The sequence below is a fragment of the Furipterus horrens genome, unplaced genomic scaffold (genome assembly GCF_987537825.1).
Source record: "Furipterus horrens unplaced genomic scaffold, mFurHor1.1.pri manual_scaffold_2, whole genome shotgun sequence".
NCBI lineage: Eukaryota > Metazoa > Chordata > Mammalia > Chiroptera > Furipteridae > Furipterus > Furipterus horrens.
In genome coordinates this window covers 49,482,875-49,510,618 of record NW_028327172.1, presented here as the reverse complement: position 1 = coordinate 49,510,618, position 27,744 = coordinate 49,482,875, and the positions used below count along the sequence as shown (strand labels likewise).

The window sequence follows — 27,744 nt, the reverse complement described above, 5'->3', positions numbered from 1 at the left end:
GTGGCAAGGGGCCTCTCCTCCTGGCCTGTGCCCATGTCCAGCCCGCGGGACACCACCCACCCCTCGGTTCTCAGAAGGAAGGAAGGAGGAATGTGTCATCAGCAGTAGCTACTTACAGACAGGCCAGAGTTGCTGGGGTCTGAAAACCCCCCAGATATTGGTCTCCAGCCCCACCTGATATGTGAGTCCTGACAACAGCCCATTGGGCAGCCCCCAGCCTGTGCACCACCCACCCCTCTGAAGGCAAAGGGCTCCTTACTTCTCAGGATAATGAGCATTCTTCCCTCCCTCTCCCAGCACCTGCCTCTGCAAAACATCCCCACCTCTGGCCCTGACTCTGCCCCCTGGGGCCTCCCAGTCCTCACCTTTCATTTACAGGGCACTTCAGTGTCAGGTGCTAGCACCTCCAGCGGCGTGTTGTGCAAGTCAGCAGAGCAGGGGGGTGTCCCTTCCTTAATGCCTAGACACACCAGGGGTGCACAGACATCACAGCCACTAGGTGGGAAGAACTACAGCTTTAAAGGCTTCGGAGAACATAATTTTATTCCTGTTTGAGACCCTGGGTCTCTTCTCCATTTCGAAGGGGTACAGCGGTGTTAGGGCAAGTGAGGTCAGCATCTACTCTGCACCAAGCCCCCAGGGCACTGCTGGACTGGCTGATTGATGAGGGGCGGAGCCAGCCAGCTTTCCTCGGGACAGACAATGGCTTCGTGAGAAACAAACATACAGCAGTGAAATAAGGCTTCTCCATCTCAACCAGAAGGGGATGCACACTGAGGCATCTCAGGCACTGAGGCAGGCTAGGGGAGGGGGCGAAGGGGCTCCCACCGTGAGACCCTTCTCCGTGGTGCTGCTTGTCAGGGGCAGGTGGTCTGCAGTGTGGGGCCAGGCTGCTTCCCACCTACACTCCTCTCAGGAGAAGTACAAAAGGGAAGGCACCCGCACGTTACCTCAGAAACCCCTCAGAGAAACACAGCAGCCCTCTTTGGGCAAGGGCATGGCTCCTGCTCTGCTGTTTATACGATAGAGCAACAGGATTGTCTACAAGGAGCTGGAAGGGCAACACTACTTGGTGGCAAAACACTAGAGCTGTGCAGTAGAGCCCTTTCAGTAGTCTGCGGGGGGCGAGGCTACAGTGTCCATCTCCATCTGAGGTGCTTCAAGTTGACCAGGACACCTGGGAAAGTCCTAACGGGGTCGATCCCAGGGTCTGGGCCTAAGGCCAAGTTTAAGGGGCTTGGTTCTCACCTCTACATCTGAGTCTCCGTGTGCCCTTCAGGCTGAGGACCAGCATCCCCGAAGCTCCCCCTTCACCTTCCTTGCTCTTGGAAGGGCCTGCCCCCAGAGCCTCCCTCCAACCCCATCTGGCAGAGCAGCTCTACTTGGGACCTGCCCCCACCTGGCTCCCAGAAGACAGGTGTCACAGCCTCCCTTGAGGCTGGCTGTGACACCCCCACAGGTAGGAACAGGGAAGGGTTCACATTAGAAGACCAGTCTGTGTAAGTCACCGCCACTGCCACCTGCAGGGTTGCAGCCCCCAGGAGAGCCTTCATCCTCATCCTTGTCCTCGTCAAAGCCTCGCCCCCAGGGTGGAGATGCGGGGAATGCAGAGATGTAGGCCGCCCTGCTCCGCGCCTCCTTCTCCTGCTCCTGGAACACAGATGAAGGTGGGGAAGGAAGCTTAAAATTCAGGCTCTGGCGTGAGAGTCCTCCCCTCACTCCCTCCCCCAGTGCCATCCAGCACAGCACTTGTCTCCTTGGGTCCCCAGGGCCCTAGAGGCGTTCCAGCTCAGTGGGATGATAGGTGGGAAGGATCCATCCCTCCATCCTATTAGCTAGGCTTCAAAGTCATTCTTCCTTCTGCCAATAAAAACCTACTGGACTGTGATAGCCAAGGGCTGGATGTGGCCCCAGGAAGCAGGAGGTCCGGGGACTTCAGAGGTCACGTCACACCACACAGGGACCATCCCATGCTTCCCGGCACCACTGTCCAGCTCACTGCCTCTCAAGGCCCGGGGCCCAGACTTGCCTGTGAATAAGCTCTTCCTCTGGCTGAACTGAAGCTGCCTCACCTGGACAGCCTGCAGACACATGAAAGCAGACCCGGTGGCCCCAGCCCTGATGCCACCCTCCCCATGTGAACACCGACTCCAGGGGCTGCTATTCATGGGTGCTGGCATAGCTGCTGCAGCTGCGTGTGGCCACCACCCCTCTCACTGGTCACAGTCCTTGCTGTTCCAGTTGCTATTTTGACACCACCCTTGACACTAAAGACTAGTCAGAGGCACAGTGACAGAGGAGGCTCACTGGGGAGGGAGGTCCCCTGGATGGCCCAGAGGCACTCTGTACCCACTCATGCGACTCCACTCACAGAACCCCACACTGCTTCTTAAGCACACTTAAAAACTGAATAAATAACTGATGATTATTCAATGTCTGATCCGCTGAAGTAAGGGGCTATATCTGTCTGGTCCACCAATATGCCCCAGCACTAAGTGACAGATGAATGGACAAAAATAAAAAGGAAGAGACTCAGGGGAGAGGGGGGAGGGAAGGGAGGGGGAGAAGTAGGCGAAGGGTTTAGTAAAGGAAGTAGTATACAGTAGTCCCTCTCTATATCGCGGTTCACTTATCGCGGCCTGTGTATTGCGGGATTTTTTTAAATATTATATTTAATTATTTATCCCGGATTTTTCCCTGTATCGTGGGATTTTGCGGTCCTGTATACATATGTTGTTAAAGTTACACAGGTTTAAGAGTGTAGAATAAATGTAAGGTTCCTATTTCGCGGGGGGCTCTGGAACGTAATGCCTGCGATACTGTAAATGACCGATGGACACAGACAACGAGGTGGGGACTGACTGTGGGAGAAGGGGTGGGCTGAGTAGTGGGGAGAAATGGGGGGAAAAGTGGGACAACTGTAATAGAAAAACAATAAATAAATCAAAAATGACCAAAAAAATGATCAAAGAAAAGGAAGAGACTCAGAGGAGCAGTAGCTTCTCTGAGCCAGGTGGGGCTGGGAAGCCCCTCCAACCCAGGAGCTCAGAGCAGAGGTCGGGACAGGTCTGCTCACCTGCAGGAAAAGGATGTTGTCTTTGGAAATGGCTTCCATCAAGTCTTTGTGGAGGGTGGGCTCTGTCCGGACTCTCGGGGAGGCCAGCTCAGCCTCAGGCCCCTCCCCAGGCCGCTGCCGGTAAAAAAGCACATAGGCCGTGTCCTTGGGGAAAAAGGAAGTCACGTTGCGGACAGACTCGAAGGAGGAGAAGGACACCCGGGTGTCATTGAACAGGTACCACTGGTGCTCGGGCTCGGGCCTGTCGGCTGCTCCCAGGGAAGGGGCCGGGCGGGCAGCTCCCTCGCGGGCGTAGCAGTAGTAGTGGCCGCTCTCGGACGACACTCCGGAGTGCACCACCACACTGCACAGGTCGTAGGCCTGGGCGCGGCCCCCAGCCAGCGGCAGGCGGAGCAGCAGCGGGACGGCCACGTCATCCAGGATCTTGCGGCGCCGCATGGTGCGCAGGTCGAAGGAGAAGCGCAGCAGGGTGAGGATGAGGTAGCGCGGGCCCTGGCTCAGCTCCGCCGCCTTCTCGGCCTCCTGCAGCGAGGCACACGACTCGCAGTAGTAGCGGTTCTCAGCCGTCAGCTTCTCAGGCGACAAGAAGTAGTTGACCAGGTCCAGGACAGAGCGGGAGCCCTCCCCAGAGGGGGTGGCCCTGTGGATCCCTGGGCACGGGCTGTCCTTGTCCTTCTCCTCGTCCTTGTCCTTCTCCTCATTCTTGTCCTTCTCCTCGTCCTTGTCCTTCACCTTCTTCTCCTCCTCTACCTCTTTCTCCTTCTCTTCCTCCTCCTCTCTGGTCCTTTCTTCCTCCTCCTCTTGCACTTCCTCCTCCTTTCCTCTCTCCTTCACTTCCTCCTCTTTCTCCACCTTCTCCTCCTGAGCACTCTGCCCCCCAGGTCCCTGGGCACCCAGGCCTTCAATATCTAGGACAGTCGGGGGGACATTCCCCGTGACGCAGTGTTTCCTCTGCCTCCGAGGTCTGGCCCTGCTTTGGACGTGGGCTTGGGATGGTGGTGGGGGCTCTGGGGCTCCGACGCCCTCTGCGGGGAGCATCACGGAGCCCAGGCGGCGGCGGCGACAGCGCTCAGGTGGGGGAAAGGCGAGAGAGAGGTCTGTGAAGGCCTCCTCCCTGGAGGAGACATTGAGGCAGCGGAGACAGCGTATGCGAGTCACTATCTTGCCTCCGAACATCTTCTCCACAGAGGTTAAACCTGGGCCAGGGGGCTCCTCGGGCGGGGACGGCAAGCCGGAATGCTTGAGCTTCTGGCAGATCCTGGTCCCCGTCTTTTCCTCTTCGTGCAGCCTGGAGCAGGGAGCACAGAGTCTTCATACACACACAGGTTCATTTCCAGTGCAGTGGCCTGATTCATGCCCTCTACCTTACTCAGCTGGCCACACAATTAGACACATACACATGCAGGAGTCTGCACAGGGAATATACATACATGTGTAAAATGGCACCCATGCACTCACAAGCCAGCCACACACACTATGCATTTACTACATACAGGCACACAAACCTGCCACATACATATCTGTGTGCACGTGCCTCCAGACCTGTGACAAAAGCACACAGGCACACTCAGGCAAGCCCAGCGCAGCGCAGCATTATACACACACACTTAGCACGCCTGGGTCATGGTGCAGGTCAGCATCTCCTGAACTTCCTCTCTCAGCCCCCGCACACCTGCCTTGCTTCTCCAAACCTTCCACAAGCGCAATGCAGCATCCGCATTTCAAGTTAAGAGGCAAGACAGCGTAGACGGGCAGGGCTTTCCCCCAGGCCTGGCCTCCCTTACCGATCCAGCAGGTATTTGAGGTACTCTGAGCAGTCCTGCTGGGTGCCGGGGCTGAACCAGGGTGTCCAGGAAGCAGAAAGGAAGTTCTCTGGAGAAATGGCAGGCCGCTAGGGCCAAGGTAGGGGGAAATAGGATCAGGAGCAGGAGGCTGCTCACCAACCAGCTCCACAACATGCTGGGCCTGAGGGTCTACTTGGGAACTCTGTGCCCCAAACTTTCCAACCTCCTCACTGAAGTCCTCCCCTTCCTAGCTGCTCCTGACCCCTCCATCCCTCCAAGTCCATGCAGCCTACGAGCAGGGCATTGGGTTCACAGAGATGAACAATCCTCTAGATATCTGCTCTTCCCTGACACTTTCTCTCCACGCCTCTACTCATTGCCATTCCCTCTGCCTAACACAGCCTTCTCCCCTGCCACAAGCTTAGCTACAATCCAGGTCTCAGAGGCACCTGTTCCATGATGTCACCTGCTCCGAGATGTCTTTTCAATGACCCCTGCCCCGTCATAACCAACCTCTCCCTCCCGTGCACATGCACAACCCACTGCATTTCCTTCTGTCCAAGGATTACAATTGTTATCCGCAGGTTCATCTCTCCCCCAGCCGCCAACCAGGCGCTCTACAACTGAGTTACTGTTGCTTACTCATCTCCGTTCCCCCACATGGGGCCTTGGATAATGCCTGGCCAAGGGCTTTAGGTCCCTTGAGGGCAGAGACAGTGGACAAACCAAATATGGTCCTCAAGGTACCTAGCCATGTGAATGATCAAAAATGACTGCAGATGAACAAAGCGACACCTGAAGCAATAGACTAACTCACTGACGGGAGAACATGCTGGTGGGCAGCACAGCCCAGCAGAGGGCTTAAGGGGACGCCTCTGTCAGGTAAGAGTACTGACTCGGCTCCATGGGCTTTGGCCATGAACCCAGGACAGCCCGGAATGGGGCTCTTACACCAGAAGTGGGCACTCATAACCAGATGCGGGCAGGTCCTGGGGAAGGGAAGGGTGTCAGACCAAAGCCTCCTCTCCATCATGCCCCAGCTGCCCCTGCACTCACCTGGCTGTGCTCCAGGAAGGCGAAGAGCCACTGCAGCTTGGTCATCAAGGGCTGTGAGTTGTTCTCAGTCAAACGGAGCACACAGTGTCTAAAGCTTCAAACAAAGAAGGAGCACCAGGGTAAGCCAAGGGTACCCAGGGGGCCTATACTCACCCATATCACAGAGCCTCCAGGCATAAAGGAAGAGACAGCTCAAGTCTCGGCCAGGGGCAGGGGAGGAGGAGCAGGTGAACAACTCGGCTTGGATAATGAGGTGATCCCTTATGTCCCTCCCACTTCTGACAATCCATAACTCTAAGACTGGAAGATTCCAAAGTTCTGGATCCTATGGTCCCAAGGTTCTAAGGCTGGGGTGCTCCCAAGTCCATGCCAATACCACCGCCAGCCCCTCACACCCTCCACCCTGCTTCCCCGGGAAACGGGGCTCACGCTCACACCCGCTGAGAGCAGCAGCCCTCATAGTCGCCTCAAACTCCTCCTGAGGGCTCCTGACACTGTCCCTAAGACCACCCCAAGTTGTTCCCCTGCCTTTAAATGAGGGAGGCAGGTCAGTATGAAGAAGATGCTAAGAGAAGAGAGCTCTGTAAGGGTACACTGGCTCCAAGTGGCAGAGGTCTGATCTCATGGGAGATGGGAAGGAGCCCCTCCTGACCCCACACTCCCTGCAACAGTCAGATTCCCAGGCCCCAGCTTAGCTCTTGTCCTCCCAAGGAGCTCAGAACAGACAGATCAGACCTCAGCTCCCTATGTAGAGCAGAGCTACCAAAGTGTGCTCCATGTAGCAGTCTGTGGCAAGGTGAAATTGAGCATTTAGAAACTAGTGATTTGACATTGCTATGACCATACAAGCACAGGACCATTTTTGTACATCATTTTACTATATTTTGCAAAAGTAATGGTCTGCAGAGATGAAAAGTTAAGAAAAATAAACAAACCTAGTTCTTCAGTAGGCAGTCTGAGAAGCTCAGCAGAAGCCCATGAGCAAGTCCTAGAGATCCAACCTCATCCTACTGGACCCAAAGCTCAGAGAGAACAAGCCAACTTGAGGTCATACCATAAGCCCAAAGCAAAGCCTATGTACACTTTGGGTTTCATTAAAGGTATCTAAGTGTGGTATTAGCAAAACAATATTTGAATTAATCGGTGGAACAGAACAGAGACTGCAGAAATAGACTCACATAAATATAGTAAACTGATCCCTGACAAAGCAGCAAAGATAGTCTAGTCAACAAATGGTGCTGGAACAACTGTACATCCACATGCAAAGGCAATGAGTCTAGACACAAAACCATACACTCATGACAAAAATAAACTCAAAACGGATCACAGAGCCAAATATAAAACAAAACTATGAAAATCCTAGAAGAAGACGCAGGAAAAATCTTGGATGGCCTTAGATAGGCTGATGCCTTTTTAGATACAACAGAAATGAGACATGACAAGAATAACTGATACGCTGAATTTTGTTAAAACAAAAGCTTCTGCTCTGTGAAAGACAACATCAAGAGAATCAGAAGACAAGCCAGAGACTGGGAGAAAATGTGTGATATATATATATATAATATTCAGCCATGAAAAAAGAAAAGGAAATCCTGTCATTTGTGACAACTAAATGAACCTGGACGGCATTATGTTAAGTGAAATAGACAGAAAAAGACAAATACTGTATGATCAAATTTATACATGGGCTCTCAAAAGAAAACAAACTCACTCATCGATTCAGGGAACAAATTGTTGGTTGCCATAGGTAAGCAGTGGTGAAGGGGGTCAAAAGACACAAACTTCTAGTTATAAAATACGTTTCTGGGGATGTAATATACAGCATGGTGATTACAGTTAATGATACTGTCTTGTATATTTGAAAGCTACTAAGAGTAAATCTGAAAACTTTTCATCACAAGAAAAAAATTGTAACTCTATGTGGTGATCGAAGTTAACTAGACTTATTGTGGTGATCATTTAGTAAAATACACAAATATCAAACCATTATATTAATATGTTCATGTCAATTACTATCTCAATAAACATTAAATAAATAAAAGCAGCCTCTTTCAATAGCCACAAAACAAAAAACAAAAACAAAAAAAGTCCACTGAGTAAAAAGGCAACCCACAGAACAGGAAAAAATATTTCCAAATCATGTATCTGATAAGGGATTAATATCCAGAATATACAGAGAACTCTAAAACTCAACAAAAAAAGCAAACAAACAACCCAATTCAAAAATGGGCAATGGGACAAACAGCAAGATGGAGGCTTAGACTGACATGCTCTGTCTCCCTCCACAACTAAGAAGGACTACAACTACCACAAAACCAGAAGTTCCAGAAAATAAAACTACATGGAAGTCCAACATATGAAGTTATAAACAAGTGGTGCTTGTCCAGACAGGTAGGAGCGGCAAAACTGGGGCAGAGAGGTCAAGCTGTGCTGTTGGCAGCAGCAGCGGTGACAGCGGCAGGACTGCAAGAAATGCCAGGGGAGTAGTCCCAGCTGCAGTTGAGACCCATCAGCTCATGATTCTAATGCTGGGGAAGGCAGACCCCCATTGCCTCGGACTGTGAGGCCCAGAGGGCGTGGGGACAGAGGAAGGAGCTCCCAGTCTCTCAGCAGAAAGTGAATGGCAGGAATCCATCTTGGACCCCCGCCCCCACACAAAGCACCACAGTGTGGTGAGAAGGGTCACCGGGTTGTGACGAGTGCTCAGGGCTCTGCACCCAATAGTGTAGGAGGTGTGACAGCCCCACCCAAGAAGGAAAGATAAAACGGTCAGAATGGGAGGAATAATGATTGAAATACCAATTATGCAGCTAACCAAAAAGCAGATACGGGAATTAACCGATGAACAAATAGAAAATCTTTCTAAGGCTCAGTTCAGAGCTATAGTCATAAGGCAGCTTACAGAATTAACAAAAGATATTGAACAAGACGGGGAAGGAATGAAGGCTAGCCCTGCTGAAATGAACAAAAACACATACGAGACAAGTGGTGAGGAGACGAAAACCAGAGATCAAATCAACATATCGGAACATAGGAAAGAATAGTCAACCAGTGCAGAAAGAGGAAACAAAAAGTGAGGAAAATGAGGGGAGGCTCAGAAACCTCTGGGACAGCTATAAGTGGGCCAACATCCAATCATAGGGTTGCCAGAAGGTGAAGAACAAGAACTAGAAATTGAAAAATTATGTGAAAAAATAATGAAGCAGAACTTCCCTAACTTGGGAAAGGAAATAAGACTTACAGGTCCAGGAAGCACAGAGAGTTCCAGAAAAACTGGACCCAGGGAGAACCACTCCAAGACACATTATAATCAAAATGTCAAAAATTAAAGATAAAGAGAGAATCTTAAAAGCAGCAAGAGAGAAGAAAAGAATTATGTACAAAGGGGTCCCAATTAGACTATAAGCTGATTTCTCAAAGGAGACTCTGCAGGCAAGAAGGGACTGGCAAGAAATATTCAAGTAATGAAAATCAAAAACCTACAGCCATGAATACTCTATCCAGTGAAGCTGTCATTCAGAATAGAAGGGTAGAGAAAGTGCTTCCAGGACAAAGTAAAACTGAAGGAGTTCATCAGATCCAAACCACTGTTATATGAGATGTTAAAGGGACTTGTTTAGAAAGGAGGATCAAAACTATGAACATTAAAATGAAAACTGTATCACAACAACCAACAACAGAAGCTAGGGAATTGAAACAAAGGCAAACTAAGTAGGCAATGAGAATGGAAAAAGAATTATAGGTACAGGGAACATATTGGGGGGAAGTCAGCAGGGAGGGGGAAAGGGGGAAAGGGAGGGAGATGGTGCAGGAATTAAGAAGCATAGTAGGAGGGAGTGGAGTAGACAAGAAGAGGTTGAGAAGAACTATATACACAATCAATGGGCATGGACTAAGGGGGGGGGACAACTGGAGGGAGGGGGGATCACTGGGTGGAAGGGAGCAGAGGGAAAAGAAATTGGGACAACTGTAACAGTATAATCAATAAAACATATTTTAAAAAATACAAACAAAAAATTTAAAATCAACCATAGTCACATCATTTCAGAGTTATACTGTAAGCATGCTAGTAATAGCCTCCCAGACATTGTTAAACATGCATATTTTTAAAAAATAAGAACTCCCATGTTCATGGAAGATTTAGCTCTAAAAAGTAAGAGACAGAATGAAAACATAAATAACTAAAATTAAAACTCAAACTGTAAAAAATAATAATAATAAATGGGCCATGGACTTGAACAGACATTTCCCTAAAGAAAATATACAAATGGCCAATAAGCAAATGAAAAGATATTCAACATCACTAATCATCAGGGGAATAGAAATCAAAACTACAATGATACCACCTCACCATTAGGATGACTACCATCAAAAAAAAGAAAAAAAAATATATATATATATATACACACACACACAAAAACACACAGAAAACAAGTGACAGCAAGGATGTGCAAATATTGGAACCCTGAGCACTGCTGGTGGGAATGTAAAATGATGCAACCACTACGGAAAACAGTATAGAGGTTCCTCAAAATGTTAAAAAATATAAGATGGGGCACCTGTAATAGAACAATAAAAAAATGGGAAAAAAAGTTAAAAATATAATTACTATATGACCCAGAAACCCTACTTCAAAAGAATCAAAAGCAGCATCCCAAAGAAATATATGTACACCCATGTTCATAGCACCATTATTCACGACAGCTAAAACATGGAAGTAACACAAGTGTACATTGACCAATAAGTGGATTACAAAATTGTGGTTTATACATAAATAGAATATTATTCAGCCTTTAAAAGGAAAGAAATTCTGCAATACGCTACAATATGGATGAACCTTGAAGACATCTACTAAGTGAACGAAACCAATCACAAAAAGACAAATATGGTATAATTCCACTAATATGAGGTACTTAGAATAGAGATAAAATCAGTGACAGGATATATAATGGTGGCTGGGGGGCTGAAAATATGGGACGTTATTATTTCAAAGGTGCAGAGTTCCAGATTTACAAAATAAATGATGGTGATGGTTGCACAACAATGTGAATATATTTATACCACTGAACTTAAAAATATTTAAGATGGTAAATTTTATGTTATGTGCACAATTTTATCCCCCTGGCTGGTTTGGCTCAGTGGATTGAGCGTCGGCCTGCGAGCTAAGTGTCGCTGGTTCGATCTTCCAGTCAGGGCACATCAGAGAAGGAAAACTCTGACTCCAAAAAACCTCCGCTGCCTTGCGGCATACCTCTTCAGGGGAAAGGCTAAGGGAGTAAACCCCGACAGAAAATCCGGAGCCGGAGTCCCTAAGGCGGTTTGACGTTGTAGTCATCACCGGCAACTCCTGCGGCGCACCTGAAGCCAAGCTGTATCGACTCCGTCTTTCCCTTGGACCCTTCAGCTGCGAAGAGAGGGGGGGTCTGCTGCATGGGCAACAGCAGACCCTCCATATCACCCTGCCCAGGCTCTGTAGCTTCAGCTTCACTGGAGAGGACACTCCAGCGTCATCGCAAGATGTCAATTCAACACGGGAGGAGACAGATACCGTGTCACTCCCGAGTCGGACTGCACAGCCATTCTCGGTGGTGCAGATAGACTCTTAAGAAGCTACACCATCGTCTCTCAAGACGGACGGCTGCCGCCGCCGCCGCCGCCGCCGCACAATTTTAACACAAACACCAGAAAAGGAAAAGTGGAGGAAAAAATAATAGGTCCACTGCTGTGGCTGAAACCCTGAGTGATTTTTAAGTAAGCCATAAGTTGGATACATAGCCATTGACAACAAAGGGGGTTGGAGGGAGTATCTTAACCACGGTGAGGGGGGTGTTCCACTCTGAAAGACACAATCCACCCATGAGTCTAGGAGAAAAGTCAGTAATGCCCACCAACAGAGCGCAGACCCCTTCCCACTGCAGCCCAGTCTCTGGAGCCCCATTCTCCGCATCTCCAGTTCCCATCCAATCTCAACCTATTGCTTGGCAGTGGCCTGGAGACCTCTGGGTACCTTTCCTGCCGTTCACATACCCAGAATCCTCAGGGAACAATGCCAGCAATGCAAAACAGAACTCACCTCCTCCAACCCCCATCCTCATCCTCATCTTCATACACAAGGGAGCCCAAATGAGAGAGGCAGGGACAGACAGAGAATTCAAAGGCAGCACCTACTCAGAAGCCATAAATAAGGCCTGAAGGATACTGTTCACGTAGCATGTGTTGCCCAGATTGATTAAACCAATCTTGCCCGTGTCTGACTTGGCTATGAGCCGGGGGAAGAAGCCAGCCAGCTCGCTCTTCTGCGAGGTCCAGGCATCCTGCCCCAGCAGTTGCTTGATGCGGTCCTCATTGGGAACATGAAGGTCCTGAGAAGGAAACAAGCCAGCAGGAGAGTGGGCATCAGGGTCAGCTGGTAAAACATCACCTCCTCTTGGGAGCCTTCTTGGACTATAGCCTACACCACACCCACCCAAGCACACTGCCCACAAATGTTCTAGAGATGTGTATGAATAGCCTCCCAATGTCAAACTTATTCCAGGTTCTCACCTTGACACAGGGGCCTTCTATATGACCTTTCATGTCACAACTGCCTTGAGGTGTTGAGAAAATCTCCATTTAATAATGAAGAACAAAAACAGAAACTAAGACTCAGATAAAGAATTTTCCAGGGACATACAGGCAGTAAGGGAAGAACCTGTACATTCTTAGAAGAGCCCAAGGTATGGCAGACTCTGAGCTATGACAGCACTGGCCCACGGGTCCAGTAACACCAAAATCTCAATCCTCGTCCCAACTCTTGTCCTCACTAGCTGCCTGGCCATGGTCAGTGAGCCTCTCTCAGTCAGGTAACCTCCCTGGGCCTCAGTTTCCTCACTTGTCCAGTAAGAACACTCCTACCTGATGTTGGGGGGCACTGTAGAATGACGGTGCTCGCACATAGTGACACTCTGCGTCACTGTCTACTTCTAGGTTTGCAGAGTCAGCTTTTCTGAATTAGCCACCCCCTTGGAACTTGATCCTACAGTCAAGAGGGTAATCCCGGGGGTCTGAGGTATGGGCCTCTGGTCACGGGCTTGGGGACTAGCAAACTTTCCCACTCATCATCCCTTTTCACATTAAACAGATGCACCTAAAAGAATATTACCAAGTGCTGGTCCTAATAATGATATTTTGTAAAGAGAACACCTAAGCATAATGTAGTTACTTAGTAGATGTAAGTGGTATTCATAATAGTTCCTCTAGCCCTGCTCTTATTTGCAGATCCTGAGCATGGGCCCTAGATTTGTTTAGGGCCCCAGAGCTTCAAATGAGCTTAGCACCCAAGCACTTGTCTGCCCAGCACACATCCTCTGGCCACTGCAGAAGTCTGGCTCAAGCAGCAGTTTAGCACTTATGCTCAGCCATTTGTCAGGATCACTTAACAGATAGTTTATCAGATTAGTCAGTCACCTCTCACAGACGCTAAAAAATGCAGGAGCTGCCAGAGGTGAAATAAAGAGATATGGCCTCAGTATGGTCTCTCTTAGTCCATTCTTCTTCCTTCCTGTTATCCCCTATCCAGTCCCCACTCAACACACAATGCAAACAAATAGGGACAAACAAGCAGACAGAACCCCACACATGCACTTGCACACAGAAGATGCAAAAATATCCACACTAGAACAAAAAACATCAAATGCCGTTTTCACAAGGAAGCTAACTTTGTCCTCTAAGGAAAATAAAATAAGAACTTCCAAATAACTCCTAAGCTCCTACTGTTTACATACAATGTCTCCCTTAGCAAGGACTACAGCTCCCAGAGAAACTGCCATAACCTGATACAACTGTTTATGTGAGAGAACTTTCAGAATTTATAATGGAGCCTAGATACAAAGAAGAATGTACTCATAGAACACATGTAAAAGGGTGTTAATGCACAATAATATCCTGGAAATTTTATTGGTACAAACTGGCTCATACCAACGGGTGCTCAAAGCCACAGGACAAAAGTAGCACTTCTTCAGGTTATCTGTCTAAGACGGAAGTCAGATCAGAGGTTTTGAAAGGGCCGCCACCTACCTAGACATCTTTCACCCTCTGTATGCAGCAACCCAGTCCTGGCTATGTCTCTATCTCTGTGACTTTGCATAAGTCACCAAACCTCTCTGAACCTCATTTTCCTCATCTATGAAACAAAAAACAATAGTATGTGCCTGACAGACTTCCTATGAGCATTAGAAGAGAAAGTCTATGGGGAAACACTGCCAAATGTCGCACTATCTATGGATGTTAGTTATTGTCCTAGCAACCCAGCTAGTCCAGGTCAGAAGCCCTTTCTCTTTCTAACTGGAGGCCTTTCACGCCTCTGGTTTCTCACTGCTCCCAGCTGACCCTCATAGGTGTTCCATAAACTGCTTAGATCCGAGTACTTTATAGAAGTTTGTCACCTGCCCCAAGGCTGAAGGCTCCACAACGGAGGTGACTCATGGCTGTGTCCCCAGTTCCTAGTCTGCACCTGGCACAGAGGAGGGTATCAGATGAACAATTGTAAACAGCACCTGCTCTGGAGGGCTCACAGTCTGGTCGGGGAGATAGACACACTGACAGAAAGTGACAGTGTGTGACAGAGGGATACCCTGGGGCTGTGGGAGCCCAGAGAGATCCTGCTCTAGTCAGGCGGGGGGCCAACCTCAGGAAGGTATTGAGTTATCAGGGAAGGCTTCATGAGGGAGGTTAACACTTAAACAGAGACTTAAAGATTATGTAGGAGCTATCTAGGCAGAACAAGGAAGGGTTTACAGTTAGAGAGAATGGCATACGAAAAGGCTCAGAGCAATCATGAGAAAGGCTGATCCATCTGGGGAACAGCAGGTGGCTCAGCGTGCCTGAAGCTCAGGATGGGCCAGAGGAGGGGATGAGAGACAGCCAGGGACCAAATGGTGGGGGCTGCTGCCAACCTGTAGTATGGCCCTGAGCAAGGTCCACACTGATGCTCTTGTCAGAATGGAGCGAGAGAGCAGTGGGACACTGTCACTCACCTTGATGGCCTCCATGACGGGCTCGTACAGGTCTGGGAAGCCCGGGAACCGGAACACCATGCAGTGGACCAGCTCTGCCAGCTGCTCCAGGCAGCTGGCCCCCGAGTTGGAGTCCTCCTTGAGCAGAGAGGCCACCATGGCAGGGATATGAGGTAGGAGCTGTGAGAGCAGAGTGGAGTTAGGCTCAGCAGGGGTGTACCCACCTGGGACATGGGAGGCTGGTCATTGCTGAACATACCCAGAGCTCCCTGAGGCAGGAGATTTGCCCACCTGACCACTATCCCCCTTCCCAATATGGGGCTCTGAGCTCTGCAGGCAGGTGACACTCCTTACAAGATCTGTGACCTTGGACACCCTGCCTCAGTCTCTTCCCCCATAAAATAGGGTCAATAATTCCCTCCTCACAGTTGAGGGAAAGTCTGAGCCCAAGTCCTTATGATTAAGCCTCAGCCAACTGACCTGCCCAGAAGCCTGAGTGACCAAGGCTTCTCTGCCCACCCAGGACTGATGCCAGATGGTGGACAGCCCTGACAGGACCTGAGTGGCCACCTCTGGGGACAAACAGCATCATTCTTTCACCACCAAACATACAGGTCAAGCACTGCATCCTCACAATAATTTTATGTGGCAGTGATTGTTATTCCCATTCTCCAAATAAAGGAGTTGAGGTTAGAGAGGTGATATAATTTGCTGAGGATGTCACTGTGGGTTACAGGGAAAAGCTGGTGCCTGACTCGGGTCTGTCTGACTCCAAAGTCCAGAGTTTGCCTCTGTGCTATGGAGTGTTAACTTTCAAGCCCAGAACGCGCTGGGGGTGGGCAGAGTAAGGCTATGGGAACTGGGAGCAGGGGAGCCCAGGAAAACGATGGAAAGAAACCAACACCTGTCACGTCCCCAGTATTTGGCAGACTCAGCAAGCGTCACCTCACCTAACCCTCTCCCACCGTCCTAGGGGTTTACCTCTGCTCAGGCTGTGAGAGGTATGTGCCTAGCCCAAGGTCACCACACCCAGCAAAGGGCAGAGCTGGGACTCAACCCCAAACACTGTGCTTCTCCTACTGCAGCAAATAGGGAAGCAGGAAGTTTCTGCCCTGACCAGGGGCCCTCAGAATCTGTGGCCCCATCTGCAGGTCCACAGGGGGCAGGCATGGGGAAGGCAGGCAGCCCCCAGGGCCATAGGCTCTCCTTCCCAAGGAAGGGCCAGGAATCGAGCAGATAGGGCCCTGAGCTGGAGGCCAGGCCCCCAGGGTGCCAGCAGGCAGCAGAGTACAGTGAGGGCACTGGGTCAGGAGTCAGACCAACCTGGCTAGACTCCTCCCCACACTGTTCACTAGCTGTTGTCTGGGAAGGGACTGACCCTCTCTAAATGTCAGTTTCCTCAGCTGAAAAGTGGAGAAAATGACAGGACCTCCTTCTTGAGGCCTTCCACTCCACAGAACACTGGGAGTTCAGTGAGTGCACATATATGCTGCCTTTACCACTGTGACTGGCATGCAACTGTTACCCAGGGAATATTAGCTGTCATCATTCTAGGCTTGTCACTCTACTATGGGCCCATGGGGGCGCCATACAAATTCACTGGCCTCAGTTTACTTTCTGTAAATTGGGGTCTCAAGTATCCTCCAGTCTTAATGTCCATGGCTCCAAAGGCTTGGGCTTTAATCTCTGACCCCTTAACCCTGAACAGAGACAGCCTGTCTGGCCTCCAGCCCAACCAGTGGAGGACACAGCAGGGATGGACCCTTACCAGGTGGAAGGCCTCATGGGAGTGCTGGAAGGTCAGGAGCATGTACTTGAGGACAGATAAGGCGGCTCCCCGGACAATGGGGTACAGAAGCTTGGAGAAAACCTAGAAGAAAATCCTTCGTCAGGAGTCCCCCAGGCCTGGGCCACCAAAGACAGAGAGGGATCAGAGACACTGAAGCGGAAGCAGATCAATGCCAGGGCGAGAACACAGAGGCGCTCACAGACCTGGGTGGACGGACAGACAGTGACATGGACGGCAAGATAGATATCTGATGGGTGGATGGACAAACACACCAAAAGGCGCACATGTATGCTTGAATGAGCAGTCAGGGGAAGGAAGGGGGTAACCTGAGGCTCAGAGAGGGGCAGTGAATTGTCCCAGGTCACAGAGAGTTTGGGTGAGAGCCCCAGTGCTGTGCCTCTCAGACCTGCACTGCCCCTGGCAAGAGACATGCAGGAAAAGACGTACGCAGGGGCTAGGACTGGGGCCCACCAACCTTCTCAATTTTGGCAAGTGAAACCTCAATCAAGATGCTGAACTTCTTAACAGCGGCGAGGCCCTTCAGCAGTGCAATGATCCACTTGTCAATGTTCTTTCCCAGGGGCCAGGACACCCAGTCGATCATCCTAGTGAGAGTAATGACAGTGACATAGGAACCTGGGAGGCCCATATGCCTGGGTGGTGGCAGCCCAGGAACTAATCATAATGTCCTGAGGCTCCACAATGACTCACCCTACTCAGGGCAGTCCTGCAGTATGTGGGATGAACAAGCAAATGAGCCCAGCGTGGGCAGCTGGCAGAGACTGGGGCTCCCAGACCAGCAGGAGGGGAGCCTAGCCCTCTCAGCACCCCAAACCTCACCCCATACATGTTGGGCTGCAATGGAAAAACAGAGTTTTCAACTGCCTCTGCCTGGACCCTAGGGCCCAGTAGCAGGAGGGGCCCTGGCCCCTGGGACCAAAAGCTCTGGCTCCAGCAAGCCATGGCTTGTGTACTAGAGCAAGTCATTTCCTCTCTCAGCCTCAGTTTCTTCCTCTGTAACATGGGGACAACGCCTACTGACAACAGGGTTGCTGTATGAATTAAAAGAGATAATAGCGAACACTTAACGTGGTATTCACTCTGCACCAGGCACTGCTCTATCTGTCCATCTGACCCCCCACAACATGCTAGTACCTGTGCGCATTGAGCATGAAGCTGCCACTTAGTAGGTGCCCAGGAAAAATGTCACTATTGTTTTTATACTCAAGTAGACTGTATTATCGGGTTTACCAGAAAGTTCGTTTGTTGTGTTTTGTTTTGTTTTTTCGTAAGATGGCTCTAGTAGTGCTTAGTTGTCTTTAACTTCATTCAAAACAATTTTGTTAGATTGTATTGTGACAGCTGCCATATCAGCATGCATTTAAAAAAACTTACCAAATTGGTGAATTTTTGTATAGCCATTTTAATATTGAAGATGGAAGAAAATACACATTTTCAGTGTATTATGCTTTATTATTTCACAAAAGGGAAAAAAGCAATTGAGCACATAAAAAGATTTGTGCACTGTATGGAGAAGGTGCTGTGACTGATCAAACGTGTCGAAGTGGTTTGCAAAGTTTCATGCTGGAGATTTCTTGCTGGACAATGCTCCACAGTCAGGTAAACCAGCTGGCTCCACAGTCAGGTAGACCAGTTGAAGTTGATAGTTATAAGATCAAGACATTGAGAACAATCAATGTTCTACCAACACAGGAGATAGCCAACATACTCAAAATATCCAAATCCATAAAGTTATTGGTCAAAATGAAAAATGTGTCTTTTATTTTATGGAAAACAATTAAACAGACTTTTTGGCCAACCCATTATAGAGATGTAGAACAATGTGAAAACAAAGTAACAGTAACTATAATAATAACAGGTTTTAGGCACTTTACATGTATTATCTGATTTTTATCTAATTTAATCCTTAAAACGACCCTATAAGATGGGTTCAGTTATACTGTAATTTATAGATGAGAAAGCTGGAGCATAGAGAAGTTGAGTAACTTGCCCAGTCACATAGGCAAGAGGTGGCAGAGCCAGGATTTGAACTCAGGCTCCTTATCTCTAACATTCACAGTCTCACCCACTCTAGACAAGGTATCCAGGAAGGCCCAATGGAGACAGGGGATCTCTACACAAGTATAGAAAGAATGACAGGTGGAGGCATGCCAGGTGAATGGGGTCTGCAGAGTCAAAGGTCTGCTAGCAGGAGGTTAGGTGGCATTTTCTGGGATCACTGGATGAGTAGGTGTGACTAGATCACAGGAGTGTTGATGTTCAAATGAGGTGAGAGATATGCAAGAACTCTGAACTGAAAAGCACCCAAACTCCATTTGTCATACTTGCCAAACTCAGAAAACACTTAGTAAAACTACTTTCACCTAATATGAGCCCATGGAAGCCTCACAACTTCTTATACCACCAGCCACATCTGCTATTACAGAAGGAGAAACTGAGTCTCAGAGAGTTCACTGACCTGTCCAGGGCCTCACAGCTAGTACCCAGTCTGGGAGCATCACTAGGGCAGGGCCCTCTGTCTCCCACATCCCCCCCTGGGCCAGGCACAAAGTAGGGCTCAAGAAAATACGGATGAAGGAGCAAGCTTGAGGGCCTGGGCCCTTAAACATGAAATCTAGCCCAGCAACACCACCCAGAGGAAGGGGCTGCTGGGAAGGAGAGAGATGTGACCAACACTGGGTCCCCAGCCCACCTGCTGATGGCAGTCAGCATCTGAGAGTCCGTCACACTGTCATCATTGCTGAGGTTTCGGATGACACCATCCATGAGCTCCAATGGCAGGTGCTGGACCACGCTGGCCAGGGCACTAGATGGGGGCTCCTCCTCTGGAACAGGGGGCTGAGCTAAGCTTAGCAAGGCAGGGGTGCCCCTCACCTCCCTCCTCACCCCATGCTCTCATTCTGCCAGGGATCTAGGCTAGGCCTCTTCAAAGAGCACATCCAGGCTACCTCCTCAGCATCGATGCCTCTGATTCAATCTTAGCTCATTCACTCATCAAACCTTCACTGGCACTACTTTGAGCCCAGCCTTGTGCTAGGCACCCACACACACACACAAAGCAATGACCCCCATCTGCGGGTATATAGGCAAGGGTAAGACTGGAGTTGGCAAGAGCAGGAAAGAGGCCTATAAAGACTTGGGGAGAGGGAGTACATTCCAGGTGTACATTTGCCAGTACACAGACAAAGGTCTAGCACTGAGAAAGAACATTTAGTTATCAAAATTTGTTGTGCAATTGTATAAGGTTCTTACACACCCAGCCTTGGTTCTTCTTGCTGCCAAGTCCATTACCTTCCTTTCCCCTAAACAGACCTATAATCAGGGAAGGCACAGCCCTTATATAAATCATTTATACTATAATCCAAGTTCCAGTTCTCAATGGAGGGCCAAGATTTTACATTTCAGGGTTGACACCTACGGGCTACATTGCGTTTCCTGACCTTTCCTCTGCCTGCCCAGAGCACCTTGTCCCTGCTGCCTGGTGTGGCTTACCTCACCAAGATCTGGCTTAAAAGTCACCAATTCTAGGAATCCCACCTGACCCAAAGGGCATGATGTTCTCTTTCCTGTTGCCTCCCTCAGCCCCAAGGTCCTCCTCTGGCCAGATTAATCTGGGTCCGTCCTTTTCCCACACCAGGCAGTCTATTCCTCCCTGTGCGCCACCACCCACTACTGGATAGGACCTACAGCAGGTTCTCTGCATGGGCTTGCTAAGTAAATATTGGAACATCGATTGTCCCACCTGTGCATTTGCCCGTGGCACACACATACCACACCACACGTAGGCACGCCAAGCAAAATGTGCACGAACAGCTACCTGCCCTGGCACACTCCCAGAGCCTTGATACACACGAGCTCCCTCCCGCCCCAACCCCAGCTTAAGCGCACACGCACCTGTGCAGGAGATGACGGCGAACAACTCCTTGAGGCAGAGCAGGATGGCGGCCGGCTGTGCGTGCCACAGCTGCGCCAGGAGTCCGCTCACCTGCTGAGCCTGCTCCAGGAACTCCACGGCTCCCTCCTCGCCCTCGGCCGGGCAGCGGAAGCGACCGAGGCAGCGTACCAGCTGCTGGCAGAATAGCAGGCGGTGCGGGCCGTCGGGCACACAGCGCGGATGCCGCATCAGCATCCGAGCCACCTGCGCGCAGTCCGCGGGCCCCGGCCGCTCGCACACAGTGCGCAACACCTCGCGCCTCAGCAGCGTGAACACCTCTTCGGCCTCCGGCCCGTCGGGCAACAGATGCAGGCCAAGCTGCACGCAGGCGAGCGCGCGGGGGCCAGGTGGGCCGGCGCCACCCTGCAGCAGGCGCAGCACGCGGGGCGCGCTGAAGAACTCCGCGAAGACGTCTGGGTGGTGGCGGCCGGCTACGTGCAGCAGCTGGCAGCCTACAAGGCGCGGCAGCTCGTCGGCGCCACCCACGTAGAGGCGTGTGCCCAGCGCCAGTAGGGCCAGGCACTGCTCCCGCTCCAGGGGCTGCCGCGCTGCTTCCAACACGCGCCGCACCAGCGCTTGTTTCACGCTTGCCGGGTACGACGACGTCACCACCGCCTCAAGGATCTTCTCCATGGCGGCAGCGCTGCGGGAGACAGGGAGTGGGTCACCCTCTCCCCGACAGTACTAATTCCCCCTGTGGCGCCCTGCGTACTGAGACGTGGGGCGAACTCGACCTCTCTGGACCGCAGTTTCTCATCTGTGAGGGGGAGCAAGGATACCTGCCTCACTGGGAGGTGTCGTGATTAAATAAGGCACAATGCCTGGCATATAATAAGCCCCAGTGAGTTGTAGTTACTGTTGGCCAGCGCCTCTAATCTCACAAAGGTAACACCTGAGCCCTCCCGCTCCTTTATTCTGTCCCCATCAACTTCTTGCACTTTCTCAAATGATCTACACCTTTGAAAGATTCCACTTCTCTGTGCGTGCTTTTTACCTGAAACATCCTATCTCCCAAGATCTCCACTGCCACCACACACTCACCCAGCCAGCCGAACTCCTGATTTCCTTCAAAGCCCACTTCGAACACCCTATCCTCAGTGAGAATAGCCCTGGACCTCTAGCCATGAATTCATCCCTCACCCTCTGCTCTGCCTTTGGCCTCTTCCTCTGTTATAGCTGGGATCACATAGTGCCAGGGTTGTACGGGTCCAGATCCCCTCCACTGAAGGAGCATCTGGTCTCTGTGTCCTCCCTGCCTCCCCAGCTTCGGTCCACACTAGCCCCTCTCAGGTGACTGTGCTCTTCCCTCCCCTCCTTGCTTGGCTCACTTCCTTGAGGAAGCCTTGCCTGACCTTCCCATCTGGGTCAAACGCCACTCTTAATTTCAGAGCACTCTGTCCTCCTTTATAGAACTTATCATAATTATTTGACTGAAGTCAGCCTCCTCCATGATATTATGTGTGGGCATGCCTCGTTTTATTGCACTCACTTTATTGCACTTCACAGATGTTGTTTTTTACAAATTGAAGGCAAGATCATTCAGCAAAAAGATTACGACTCACTTTATTGCAGTGGTCTGGAACCAAATCCACAATATCTCCAAGATATGCCTGTAGATTCCTGAGGGCAAGAACCATGTCAAGTTTTGTCACCATCATATCCCCGGCACCTAGCCCAGTGCCTGGCACACAGTAGGCATTTCTTGCATGAACAAATGCAGAATACAGCGGGAGCTACTGCTACCTTTTTCCTGAGCCACAATAGCCTTCCTTTCGCCACTTCCCTCCATGTGGGCTGTGTCTTGGAAGTCTGCATCCCACTAACATGCTTTGACTCCTGTTGATTCACATAGGTAACAGTTTACTCTCATAATATCCAAATCTCAGCTCCAGGAAGGCAGGGCCATTTCTTTTCTTCTTTGTATAAACCCACTCTAGGCAGGACCAGACATAGGGCTCAGCACACAGTAGGTGTTTCACGAAACTTATGGGCTCGGTAAAAACTACTCTATTCTTGAGACCTGGAATTGGGGTGAAGACAAGGGAGAAATATCCTAGGGGAGAGAACAGAAACTTTTATTCAGAGCCACAGATATCGTGGGACCCTGACAATGTGCCACGCCCTGTGGAGGCACTCTCGTCTCTTTTCTAGCTCTTGGCCAAGACCGAACCTCCATTACTGCACGTATTAAATGCAATGGGCCCATTTATTTAGATCTCTGTCTCTCTCAACAGGCTGTGAGCTCCACAGGGAAGCAAGTGGGGCTTATTTCTCAGTGGCTGGCATCTCCCACGCTGGTCACTGCTGTCTGAGTGCCTCTGAAGAGATTACTGTGGGTGGAGCCAGGGTACAGATCAGTCAGTGGTTCCCCAACACTGGCCTGGCTGCCTCAGGTTCCTCTGGGGTGCATTCTGCTTACCGTCCAGGTTACTTATGCTCTGAGTCTGTTTCCACCCTGCAGGGTTGTTGTGAAGACAAATACAAAGTCCTTACCATGCTGCTGGGCACATGGAAGTGCTCGAAAATGTCAGTCCCCTTCACTTCAGAAAGCTGCCCCTGGGAGCTTCCAGTCTGATGGTAGAGGCAGGGGTGTTACAGAGAATGCCAAGGCAAGGTATAATCTCAAAAGGCCTTTGAAGATGTCTTTAAAAACTGGCCTCCCTTCATCCCTGGTCCTCTCTTTCTTAGGTAGTGGCTGTGACCAACCTCCTTTGAAGACCATCCGCACAAACCCCATCCCCTGCCCTCCAAACTAGTGGATTTGGTATGTAATATGCTTTCAACCCAGCATGCCTAGTAATCCAGGTACAGGCATACCCATTTTATTGCACTTTGCTTTACTGCACTTCACAGATGTTGCATATTTCAGAAGCTGAAGGCAAGACCCTCCACCAGCAAAAATATCACAACTTGCTTTATTGAAATACTGGGGTTTTTTGCAGTGGTCTAGAACAGAACCCACAATATTTCCAAGGTCTGTCTGTACTCAGGCAGCCAAGGAGAAACACTGATCGATGAGATATTGACGTCGCACGTGGAGGAAGATGACATGGGGCAGGCAGAAATGGAGTTCTGGGGCTAGAGAAGGCTCTGGAAGTGGAAAGTCAGACTAGGAAAGACAAATTCTGCATGTCAGTGTGACCTTAAGCAAATCTTATTTTAGTCCTGCAACTCATTGTGTGACATTGAGCAAATGCCATCCTGAGCCTCTTTTCTCTTCTGTAAAGTGGGGATAAATGATCAAGTTGTACCACATGAAAGTGAAGGATCAGATGTTGGCAATTTCATATCATTCTCCCTGAGACCTACCACATAGGTGGTCTGTGCCTGGCAGCTGGGAGTTCAATCTGTGGAGCCACTCTGTAAGGGCTCCAATCTCCAAGGCTAGCCCTGCAGCCTCTTTGTAGTCCATGGCCTGGCCACTCCAGGCAGGCCCCGGGTACTTGCCCCCACTCTCACAGAAGGCAGTCTGAGGTCAGCTGTCACCATGGTCACCAACACACCCACTCACTAATATCTTCGAAGCATTCGTGCAAAAGGGTTTTTAGAGGCTTGATCCTCACCTGACTCCATTACAGGCCACAGAAAGGAGGCAGGACGAGGCCCTCTGTCCCTGTGGCATGAATGGGGAAGCCAAGGATCATCAAGGGAGAGGAACATGGTCTCAGGAGGGTGAGACTAGAACCTGCACTCGGCCTCCCTGGGGGAGGAAAAAGCAGAGGGCCGGCGATCCTCAGGGGAGGTTGGATTACCGTTCTAGGCACTGGACCAGGAGAGGGCCTGTGGACGCTGGCTCTGACCCAAGAGGCAGCTGCTCCAGGCCAAACACAGCAGCAAGCGGCAGCTGTGACCTGCCTCAGAAGAGCCTGCATTAAAAGCACGAGACCCAAGTTTCTGCTTCAGAATCACCAGATGACCTTGGGTGAGTCCCTGCCAGGCTCCTCAGCCTTCTAACCTGGAAAATGGGGACCATTCCACCTACCACTAATGGGGCTGGGATAAGGTATAAAAAAGATGAAGGCTGGGGTAGTCACGAGTCTACTCCTGGGCCGTCTGGCACTGAGGGATGAAACAGAGCACTGTCAGAGAAGACAAGGAGACACACGCCTGATCTCACTGTTTCTACAAGGGATTTCACCCATTAGTCCTTCACGGCTAGTTTTTATTCCCAGTGACCCCCTGAACCCCAGTCCCACCCAATATCAGCTCTTCTTTATTTCTTGCCTAGACTAGTGCAGTATCCTCCCAACCGATCTCCTCATTCCCTTCCTCAATCTAGCATCCAATAGAGGCGTGTGTTCTGCAGGAGAAGAGTCCAGGCCTCGATTCTAGTCCAGGCACTAGCCTCCACTGTGGTCACCACGGCTGGTGCTTTTTCACCTGTCTCAGATTCTGAATCCCAAAATGGGAGACCACATGCCTACCCCTTAGCTTTCCCCAGCCAGTGCTGCTGCTTCTCCCCAAGCCCTTGGCTGATACCTCTCACTGATGGCATCACAACCTGAGAGTCCCAGCAATATCCAACCCACTCCATGGCACACAATAAGCACATAGGAAAATCACAGTCCCTCCCCTGGAAGCACCAGATCCCTTTATCCATCCCTCTCTGATGACCCTCTGCATTTCCACTGAGTATTGACTGGTCTCTATTCCTGTATGGTGGAACCTGACTCACCTCCATCACTCCTAAAGCACCGTGTGTGTATGTGTGTATGTGTGTATGTGTGTACAATGTCTTGCCCCACCCCCATGCCCTGGGCCCCAACTCAGGCTTCCTCATACCTCCCTAATCTCTCCAAAGCACCCTGCAAACATTGTCAGATTAATCTCATTAGATGGTAAGCTCCTTGCTGCTATGCCCACGCTCAGAACTCTCAAGGCTCCCAGCACCTTCAAGATAAGGTCCAAACTCCTGAGCCTGATGTTCAAGCCCTTTCCGTCACACTTAGCTGATGTGGGGCAGGGGTGGAGATGAACTTGACAAGGGCTGTTCAGTGGTGAATCTACAGGAATTTGGGCAGGGGGCTTTTCCTTCTGGCCACCTTTTGGTGATGCCCATTCTGCAGAAAAAGGGCTTCCCCTCTTCTCTCCTGGAAAATTCCAACTCATCCTTCAATGCCCAGGTCACATGCCCCCTCCTCTGGGAAGCCTTTCCTAGTCCCCCTGCAGTCCAAGTCCCTGAGCTCTGGCTTCCCAAGGTCCTCTTCCTTCTTTCATCCCTCAGCAGTGTCACTGGAATTTATGTCTCTCTCCCCCCAGCAGATTGGACTCTCCTTTGGTAAAAAGCAGGTCCAATCCCCTTTGTCTGTGTCCAGTGCCCAGCACAAGATCAGGCACAGAGGTGAAAGAGTGCCAAGTGACCAACCAGAGACATGTGATAGCAAGACGAGATAAAATTAGAGGTATGACCACAAAAGCACCTTCTAGAGACTGGCCTAACCCCTGGTCCATTCACTGTCCCCATACCTGTCCAGGTCTGGTCTTGCATATTCATATGTCTGAGAAACTTAAATACCAGCCAAGAACACCCCTCCAGAGGTCACTGGACTGGACTGCGTGAGGTTCTAACCAATCTAGAAATGACTTAAACAACCAAAGCTGAAGAAAAAGAAAAAACAAAACAAAACTATTCCTGGTTAACCCTCAGGTCAAAAGCTCACAGAATCTTAGAAGATAGGGGAGGGGCCTTCAGAAACATCTCACCCTCTCCTTACCCCAGAGCACAGCAGCCACTCCAAGCTCCTGCTCAGCACCTAAGAGGTGAGCAGCCCATTTCCTCTCTTTGACCCTCATAACCATTTTCCCTCCTTTCAATCCCTGGGAGGCATCAGACTGTCCCTTCCCCAAACCAGAAGTCCCTCCAATCCTGCCCTCCCCAGATCCCTGCTCCATCTCTGGGCAGCAGTATCTCTCTCTGTATTTTTTAACAACTGCTACCCAAGGCAACCCCTGGGAGGAAAGCCTCGCCCTACCACTGGGAGGCCGTCATCTGGGCCACTAAACTATCTCCTGGGGGAAAAGGTGAAAAGAAGGGAAAAGGGATATATTCCCTTTTTAGGAACCCACCACACTCACCCATCCCTGCTGGGGCCCACCCCTCACATACCTCAGATGGCCTTGTCCCCACCCCCAGGTTTTCTGGAAGGGCAGACACCAGGCTGACATATCAGTGTCTCCTGTTCACTGGGCTCTCACAGAATGGGTAGCTCAGGTAGGATGCTAAGAATAGCAGAAGGCCATACAAAGCAGAGGTGGACTCTTGGACCCCCAAGTTTGTGCCCTGGCTCGGCCCCACCCCTACCTCCAATTATACCAGTGCACCTGCTCCCAGCCCAAATTGGGGCTGCAGACGCCACCAAAGTCTGGCGAGCTTCATGGTACCGGGCGCTGGTGCGCTCAGCCCTGGCGAGAGCGGGGCGGGGGCGGCATCACCTCCATATCAAATTGATAAAGAAGGAGGCTGAGGCCCAGAGAGGGGCAGGTACTCGCCCAAGGTCACACAGCGAGGCCCAGGATGCACCCAGACCTCCCGACTCTCAACCTCGGCCCCTATGCTGTGTCCGGGGCTCTCGAACCGCCAGGGTGCTGACACTCCCTCCCACCAGCCCGCACACACGCCCCCAGTTCCCTCCCCAATCCCCTTACCTCTGGGACCCCAGTGGAGCCTGCCTCAGACCCGGCTCCTGTGCAGGGCGCTCAGGCGGGGCAGGACTAGCCTGGACCAGGCTAGGTCAGGGCGGATCCTCTGCCTCCCCTGAAGTGAGGACGCCCTCCGCCAGGTCCCAGATGGCATGGATGCTGCTTCCACGGCTAGGACCAACCTCCCCACCACTGTCTGTAACAAGCCAGTATTCAGTGAGCCCTACTCGGAGGCGCAGCCGCCGGGCTGCAGGGCTGCGGGACTAAGCGGGGGGAGGGGCGAGGTGCGGGTAACAGGGCGGAGCCCGAGCGGGGGCCATCCCGCGAACCACTACTCAGGCGCCGTGCCCTTTAAGGCCAGCCGGCCAGAGCGCCGGCGGAGGCGGGGCGGAGAGCAGGAGAGCTCATCGCAATACCTCCTGGGAGATGGAGTTTTCGCTCCGCACACCCAA

General features: G+C 50.8%; 1 protein-coding gene across 1 annotated transcript; it reads right to left on the bottom strand.

The window, feature by feature from the left end:
• Positions 1 to 525: 525 nt before the first annotated feature.
• USP35 (ubiquitin specific peptidase 35) lies at positions 526 to 27,609 on the bottom strand. Its single transcript, XM_090265743.1, has 11 exons — positions 27,299 to 27,609; positions 20,614 to 21,296; positions 19,412 to 19,544; positions 17,174 to 17,303; positions 16,678 to 16,779; positions 14,931 to 15,089; positions 12,085 to 12,278; positions 5,917 to 6,010; positions 4,861 to 4,967; positions 3,077 to 4,364; positions 526 to 1,650 (listed from the first exon to the last, which is right to left on the bottom strand). Exons 2-11 carry the CDS (start codon positions 21,284 to 21,286, stop codon positions 1,483 to 1,485), a joined length of 3,048 nt encoding a protein of 1,015 aa, XP_090121869.1. The 5' UTR covers positions 21,287 to 21,296; positions 27,299 to 27,609; the 3' UTR covers positions 526 to 1,482.
• Between the last annotated feature and the right edge of the window lie 135 nt (positions 27,610 to 27,744).

Coding starts and splice junctions, on each gene's coding strand:
- USP35 (XM_090265743.1), bottom strand. CDS start 21,286: ATGGAGAAGATCCTTGAGGCGGTGGTGACGTCGTCGTACCCGGCAAGC. Junction 6,011..12,084: donor GCCTTATTTATGGCTTCTGA/GTAGGTGCTGCC, acceptor CTTTGTTTGAAG/CTTTAGACACTGTGTGCTCC. Junction 4,365..4,860: donor CTCAAATACCTGCTGGATCG/GTAAGGGAGGCC, acceptor TCCCTGCTCCAG/GCTGCACGAAGAGGAAAAGA.